The 7,922-nt window shown below is 50.1% G+C and overlaps 1 protein-coding gene across 4 annotated transcripts in view; it reads right to left on the bottom strand.

Moving 5' to 3' along the window:
• Positions 1 to 7,592, bottom strand: part of Ppp4r1 (protein phosphatase 4 regulatory subunit 1) — a 59,006-nt gene extending 51,414 nt beyond the window's left edge. For 2 of the 4 annotated variants that reach the window (XM_021186551.1, XM_021186552.1), the window contains exons 1-2: positions 6,795 to 6,883; positions 6,576 to 6,620 (exon numbers count right to left, since the gene is read on the bottom strand). In XM_021186551.1, the coding sequence (XP_021042210.1) occupies positions 6,576 to 6,620; positions 6,795 to 6,801 (52 nt within the window). In that variant the 5' untranslated portion in view covers positions 6,802 to 6,883. Of the gene's footprint in view, positions 1 to 6,575; positions 6,621 to 6,794; positions 6,884 to 7,233; positions 7,270 to 7,568 lie in introns of those variants that run through there. The other 2 variants (XM_029471124.1, XM_029471123.1) reach the window with 2 other exon arrangements.
• Between the last annotated feature and the right edge of the window lie 330 nt (positions 7,593 to 7,922).

Raw genomic sequence — 7,922 nt, 5'->3', positions numbered from 1 at the left:
CAGGGCTATACAGAGAAACCCTGCCTCGAAAAACCAAAACCCAACCCCCCCCCAAAAAAAAGACCCCAACAAATCATAGTGAAAATCTTATCATGTGACAAAAATCTAACACTTATTTCTAGTTTCCAAAAAACTCAACAAACTTCAGAAAATTTCACCTGATACAGGGCATCTGTGAGAAAATGATAAACACCAAAATTAATAATGTTATCTCTTCCAAATATGCTGAGAGGGCAACGACAAGACAGAACACAGCTACAACCCATGTCTGAAAAAGGACCTATATCCATACATTATATATCTACCTATATCCGTACATTATACATCTACAACATATAATGAAGGGATCCGCAGAGCTCAAGAAGAAAACCCAACAAAAAGGTGGGCAAGACAACAGGCAAAGCTGGCTTACAAACTGCTAAGAAAAGCCCAGGAACTTGATAGAAACTGTCAGAGTAAGAGGTGGGGCCTAACAGCTTAAGAAGCCCTAATGTGTCTTCCTACACAAGGGATACTTAGAGAGCCTGTGTGGTAACTGTTGAATGCCAACCTGCTCAGAGTTCCAGGGAGCGAAGAAGCTATGGCACCTATGAGCCAAGACGGATTGGATGGGTTTGGAGGGCGCCTGAGATGACCACTGGAAGCCTGTCACCCTTACTGTCTCACTTTCCACCAAGCTTTCAGCCCGAGGCCAAGCTCCCAAAGGAGGATCCCCGACCCTTGTACCCTAGGTGTTAAATTAGATTTAGTCTCAGACCCAAGACAAAAGCAAAGCAAGCCCTAACTCCACTTTAGGGACATCTAACTCTATCAAGGAGCTGGTGGCAAAAAGGCTTACCAAAGGAGGATAAAATAGTTTTCCTTCAAAATATAAGAAAGAATATTAAGATACAACAGTTCAATAAGCAAATATAATTTTTTTGTTTTGAAAAGACAGGCAAAGTGAGCCCATGTGGATTTCCGTGCACCACATGTGTAGTACAGAGCTCTTGGAGGCTGAGGTTGGATTCCCTGGAACTGGAGTTATAGCCAAGTGGCTGGGAGCCATGACATGGGTGCTGAGAACTAAACCCAGGCCTTTGCAACAGCAGTGAACACTCTTAACTGCTCCCCCACCTCTCCAGCTCCTACCAAAACTAGCCAAAGCGCTCTTTCAAGTCCAGCTCACTGAACAGCAAGCATAGATCCTCCTTTCCAGAGAGAACCCTCCCACAGACTCCCTGAATGCTACTAGACAGAGCCCCATGTAGCTTGCCAAGCCTTCCCTCTGGGGACCCTTGGGAGGGTTGATTTCAAAGCAGTCAGAAATGCTCCCGGGAGATGGTGTCTCTGGCCTCTATGGACACTTGCGCTCATAAGCACACACACACACACACACACACACACACACACACACACGGAACTTACCAATAAAAAGATTAAAAAAAAAAAAAAAAAAGACAGCCAAGGAAATACAGCCCTTCTAGACCAGCATCTCTGTCCTCTGCTTTAACAGTCCCCACAAGCCCCCAAAGTTATGTGGATAGACTCTAAACCCTCAGGAATAGAAACTGAGAAACGGTACACAGCACACCCAGCTTCAAAGCTCAGCATCAAGCTTTGTCATGGTTAACACAGGAGTAAGCAAACACTGAGCCAGATCCCCCAGCTCCAAAGCACCCTATGTAAACTAATCCAAGGTATCATCTAGATTAACTTTTAAAAGAGTTTCAGGCCAAGTCGTACTACAAATTGTCTATACAACTATTATGCTGTAAACTAGGCGATGAACAAGAGAACCTCTAAATCACACACTTTATTTATTGGAATTTATGTGTCTAGGTGTTCTGCACCAGCACGCCAGGTGGCCATGACGGGCTGAAGGTGGTTTTGGATTCCCTGCAACTGGATTTACAGCCAAGTGAGTCACCAAGTGGGTGCTGAGAATTGAACCTGGGTCCTCTGAAAGAGCCACCTCTCCAGCTCAAAATACAATACACACACACACACATATGTCTGTGTGTGTGTGTGTGTTAAAAAAAGAAAAAAAGACCTAGTTCAAGTTCCATCTGCACTTGGGGAGTTCTGTGGCTAGGGTGGGCGTCATCAGAACTAGATGACCACACAGCATGGTAGAAGAATGTCTGTCTCTGAGCTACTGGAAACTACCAAGTGGCACCAGTCTTTGATTAAGATCCGCAGTGTGTTACTTTACTGGCTTACGTTTTACCCAAGCACCCACAGGGAAGCTCTGTATCTCTAAGTGGGCCCTAGCTTATCCATTCCAGAAACCCAGCAACATCCAACTGTAGCTTTGGAAAACTGACAGTGAAATGCTGAAGCATTTCTCTAAAAATCTGTACTAACTCCATTAATCAAGATAATCAAAATTACAAAGGGCTTTTACTGTGAAATCTGCTGAGACAGCAAATGGACTCAAATGGAGTCGCTTGTTTGTCTTCGCTTGTATATTTACACAATATAGTACTGAAAACTTTCAAATGTAAAATATTTTATTACTCTCCTGAGGTTAATTTTAAAACTTTCAAATAACTATATTTACCTTTGTGGTCTTTTCATAAATGATACAATACATACATCTCTCAGTTATTAAGACTGATGGAGTCTTTTTTCTCCAAAGGTATCAGCCAAACCCGTCTTTGGTCAGTTCTTTCTACCACTCTACAAATTCTAGACAGACTTTGGGACTTGAAACCAATTATAAGACCTTGTGATACCCCTGGGTGGAGATCTGGTTCCCACTGTGTCCTCTCTCTGTCTCCCTGGGCACAGAGGAGTTACCCTCCCTTCCAACACAGCCTACACCACTTATCTAGAAAAGACAACCAAGATTCTAGAGCCTGACAGCAAAATCATGTTCTCCCTATCATGAGGGAACCCAGCTGGCACAGGGAGGACTCTGGGCAAACTCTGGCTACCCTCCATAAAAGAGAAAGTCACCCTCCAAGCTGGTAAGTTCACTAGGAAGGGCAGCCAGAGTTGTGTGTTCCACAGTCCCCAGGCCCTCTACCGCCCCTTATCTCTAGGACGTTTCTTAACTTGTGGGTCACTATCCCTTTGGGATTGAACAACCAACCCTTTAACAGGGATCACCTTAGACCACCAGGAAACAAAGATATTTATTTGTATTACAACTCATAACAGTAGCAAAATTGCAATTATGAAGTAGCAACAAGACTTGTTGTGGGTGGGGACTGTAATAGGGGCAGCAGCCTCAGGGAGGTTGTGAGAACCACTGCTCTAGGGTGTGAACAGCCTCTGTACCTCGTTACCGACCCTCATGCTCTCCATGTGTGCACTAGAGTCAGAGTCTCTCCTCATTCTTTCTCCTTTCACCAGAGACCAACGGAGTCAACAAAACTCTGTATTTAAACTTCAGCAACTGAAAAAAAACAGCAATTAGTCTAAGAATGTCTTCAACCAAATTATAAATAGCTAATTATTTGTGGCGTCAAATGTTTTAACCTAAACTGAACAGAGAACTAAGCCTTAAAGTTAAACTGCAAGCATTCAGCAACCTTTCTAAGTACAGACTCCATAATGTCAATGCCATACATCCTTCTCTGTTTCTTGAAGCCACCTTTGCTCACGACTCATAGCAGTCCTGTCACACATGCCGGTTCCTGTTAGGATATGAATGATGACTAAAGTAGGGGTTTTTACACCTGTCTCAATGACAAGACAGAGGCATAACAGAGATAAGTGAGCTATCCTAGTTGATCCAAAGTGCCCGTTACCAAGACAGCAACAGGCAGCTGACACCTTTCCTGACAGCACTCGTGAGAGCTGCCTATAAACCACTAGAGGGCTCAAGAGGTGACCCGTTCTCCAGCTGCCTTCCTTCCGACCCAGCCTACCCCAGCTTATGGTGAAACACTTCCTTCCAGACTGTGTTCCCCAACAGCCAAGCAGAGACTGCACTACACCTTCTTCCAGGGTGCATGGTCCCTGACTCAAAGGAACAAATACTCAGATGTTTCCGCTACAGCCACGCCACACCCACTCCAGTGAAGTCTGCGTTTCAAGTCCAAAAGCTTGGCCGCAGTCCTGAGGCAAAAAGTTTCACAGAAACTGGTCTCCTGGAGAGTCTCTGGTGTCCCATAACCAGATTTGTCCCTGTGATAGTGTGGAGCGTCTTGCATGCTTTCTTGCAGTATTTTACTGGATAAGAGCTAAAAATCTCAGGGCTAGTTCAAAATAGTTAACTTAAAATCTTCATTACAGTCAGGTGTGGCAGAGTACAATACATATTAGAAGATAGTTAGTGAATTCCTCTGACAAATGGAGATTCCCTACAGACACTTACAAGAGCAGCCAAGTCACTCCCATATGCAGGTATTTACAATGGTCTAGGAAGGAGGAGGGTTGTGGTTTAAGGAGGAACTACAGTATTGCATTATTCATGAAAAGGTTAGCAAGAGCAGAACCCCCTGATGCAAGCTCTGACAAGGCTCAGAGGAATAGCATAAATTGTGACTAGGGTGTGAAATCCTCACCTGGCTCCCTAAGGGCTGACTTTAGAAAGGCCTGCCTTTTAACTCAGTTGTAAACACTGCCTGGTTCCTGTCAGTCTTTATGTATGCATTTCTCTGTTTTGTGTCAGATAACTTCAATGTACCTAGGCTGATGTGTCACCTAACTTCTTTTTTTTTCTTCTGTAAGTCTGATGCTCGCTTTGAGAAATTACATTCAGATACAGCACTCTCTCTGTGTCAGTGTCTGTCATTTTTCTCCAACTCCTTGCCCACCGGAGTACCAAGACCCTGATTCACCCGGACAGACTGAGACCAGTTCGAGGCACAACCAGACACAAAGATGTACACTTTATAAGAACAAGAGGTTCCGGCCTCAAAATTACCATCTGGGCAACATCTCCAATCCTAACCTTGGGAGAGATCTAAAATCAATAGGTACTTTATTATACACACTAAGCCAATTGAAGTGACCTAAGGGAGACAAAGCTATATGCAGAAGCTGTGTTTTACTGTGCTACTGCTCCCTAAAGACAACTACTTAGGGAGAGCACCCGCATCCCCGAGCACATTTAGCAACAGGTAGGTCTGATAGGACTGCTTGCTTTAAAAATACTCTTTAGAGAAGCCTTCTGTGCTGGACGGGTCGAGTCACAGGAGGAGGAAACCTCTTTATCTTGCCCTAGGCAATCCTGGGGGGCATTTTCTTAGGGACCCTTGTGGGAGGACCTAGCCTGTTGTTGGTAGTGCCATCTCTGGATCCTGGGTGCTTTTGAGAGAGCAGGCTGAGCGAGCCAGGAGGAACAAACAACTAAGCAGCAGTGCCCTCCATGGCCTCTCCATCAGCTTCCAATTCCAGATTCCAGCCCTGATGATGAAGATGATGAACTGCAATAAGGAAGAATACAGGCAGGCAACAAACCTCTTCTCAAGTTGCCTTTGGCCATGTTGTTACATCATAGCAACAGAAGTGCTGACTAAGACACTTTCTCAAGGCAACACCTCCCATTGCTGAGAACAGGAATTTAAATGGAGTAAAGAAAATCCTATCAGACAATGCTACTGATTATCTGCATAGTATTTGTAAGAGCAATTTTAGCGACGGCATCTCTGGATTACCGGAACAGGTATGAAATCACACTCCCCAGTCTGGGCAGGCTCTTTCCTCTAACCAGACAGCTCTTGTATCACAGCAATCAGCTCAACTCTGCATATTTCTTGGTTTCAAGTCTCCCATAATACATTTTGTGCACACTTTATTCCTAAAATGCATTTTTCACCAGTCACTCTATCTGCAAACATTAACACGAGTAGAAAGCATTTCTACTTAAGTGTAATTCACAACTTCTTCCCATATAAAGTTAGCTAAGTCATAATCTTTTCTGTCTCCAACCCCCATTATTTTCTGAAGCTTAGAAAAACACAAAACACACTCAAAATGAAAGATATCTTTCTAAATAACTCATTTCCTTCACCACATGGAAACAATGTCCACAAGCTGACTGGGTTTTTTTTTTTTTAAATGTATAAAAAGAATCAACTCTTTAAAAACTTTAGTATCTCAACGGAAACCTGAAATTTTAGCATTTAAGTACCAGAATGAGCTTTGAACACTCCCAATTTTAAAAAGCTGCTCTCAGAACCAAGTCACTGCATCCTGCCAAGGTCACACCTACTAACCTCCCCGAAAATCGGAAATCAAATGTGTGAGTGAGTGGTGGTGGTGGGGACCCGAAACGGCTCAGAGGTCAAGTACAACACAGGTAGATAGATAATCAGCACACACTAGGGCAAGGGAACCCCCGAGGGCGGGCCGAGCACCGCACGCCGCACAGCCCCCCGAGCCTTGCGGAAACACCTCCCGGCGCCCGCCGCCTCCTTCATCGGGGCGAGGGTGCGGAAGACACTCAGGAAAAACACACCCAAGTCCCCTCTCCGGCCTCCGCCCCACGGGCTTCTGCTTCCCCCAACAGCCGCCCCGCGGCCCGAGCCGGCGGGCGGCGGCCGAGGTCCGGCCACGCGGGTGCTCCCCAGCGCGGCGGGGTCCCGAGTCCGCCCGCTCGCCCGCCGCCCTCCGGGGCTGCCAGGCCACCCGCCACTCACGTCCGTCCGCGTCCTCCGGCAGGTCCTCCTGGAGCAGGGAGAGGTCTGCGCCGGGGGAGAGAAGAAAGGCCGGGTCAGCGTCCCGGGCCGGCGCCGCGCCCCAGCCGCCCGCCGCCCGCCCGGCGGCGCCTCCCCGCGCCGGCCTCTCCCGGGCACTGCCGAGCGCGGGGAGCCGCCGCCGTCGCCGCCGCCGCCGCCCGGGGAACTGGGGCCACGTACCCGCCATCTTGTGCTCGCCCCCGCCTCCTCGTCTCCCGGGATCCCGCTCCGCGAGCCGCTCAAGTAGGGAGCCGGTGGGCGCGCGCGGGCCGGCGGGGGCGCGCGCGGGGCGGGCCGAGGCCCGGGCCTGCGGCGGCGGCTCCCGTACGCCCGCCCGCCCGCGCGCCGCCCGCTGCCCGCCGCCCGCTGCCCGCCGCCCGCTGCCCGCCGCCCGCCTCCCGCGCCCGGCCGGCCCGGCCCCGAGGCGCGCTCCCACCCGTGGCTAGAGGCGCCCTGGCGCCGAGCGTGCGGAGCGCGGCACGAGCTGCCCGCCGGGGGACCTGCGGCGTGTGCCCGAGCCCGGCGGGCGGGGTCCCCGCGGCCCGCAGCTCTGTTGGGTCACCGGCCTCGCCCACCGCCGGCCGCCGCGCGCCGCTCGTCGCCCGCGCCCCTCCCAGACCTGCTCGTGCGTCGCCGGCGGTCCGCGGCCGAGCCTCCCGCCTCCGAGTGGAGGAAGCGCCGCCTCCGCCCGCGCGCCCAGGCCTCGCGAGTGACTGAACAAAGCCCAGGCCCCGGGCCGGACGACGGTTGAATGACAAAAGTTCCGCCGGCCCAGCCGGCCGGCCTTCCCGTGCGGCGCGGCACGTTAAAGCCCCGGCACCGGCTTCCGAGCCCGCGCGCTCCCCTGGCGCCCGCCCGAGCTGACCCTGAGCGGCCGGGGCGCGCGGGCCAGGCCGAGTCCAGTCACTCCGCGGTTCTTAGCCTTGTGACCGCAGGGAGGATCGCCGAGGATACCTGCCCCCTCCGCCTCTCCGGGGAATGGCAGACTGTCAGGAATCCAGCACCGTGCTTGCTACCTCGGGAGTCCGGTCGCCGGGTGCCTGGGATTGGCAGCGCTTTTCTCGAGTGAACTATCACACATCTTACTGGTCCCTTTGTTTGAAGAGAGTTAAACGGTTCTTGTAGGTTCCCCAGGCAAAGTAGGACAAAATCCAGATTTTTCTGACTCCGGTTCGCCGTCCCATTTCTATGAGTCTCAGGTCTAAATCCAACACCAGTGAGGTCTCCAGAATGGTCGCCCCATAAAATGAATCTCGTACATGATGCCAGTTTTTGAGTCTGATATGAAAAAAGATTTTAAAGGTTCAG

Source organism: Mus caroli, chromosome 17, assembly GCF_900094665.2.
Source record: "Mus caroli chromosome 17, CAROLI_EIJ_v1.1, whole genome shotgun sequence".
NCBI lineage: Eukaryota > Metazoa > Chordata > Mammalia > Rodentia > Muridae > Mus > Mus caroli.
This window is presented reverse-complemented; position numbering and strand designations above follow the sequence as displayed.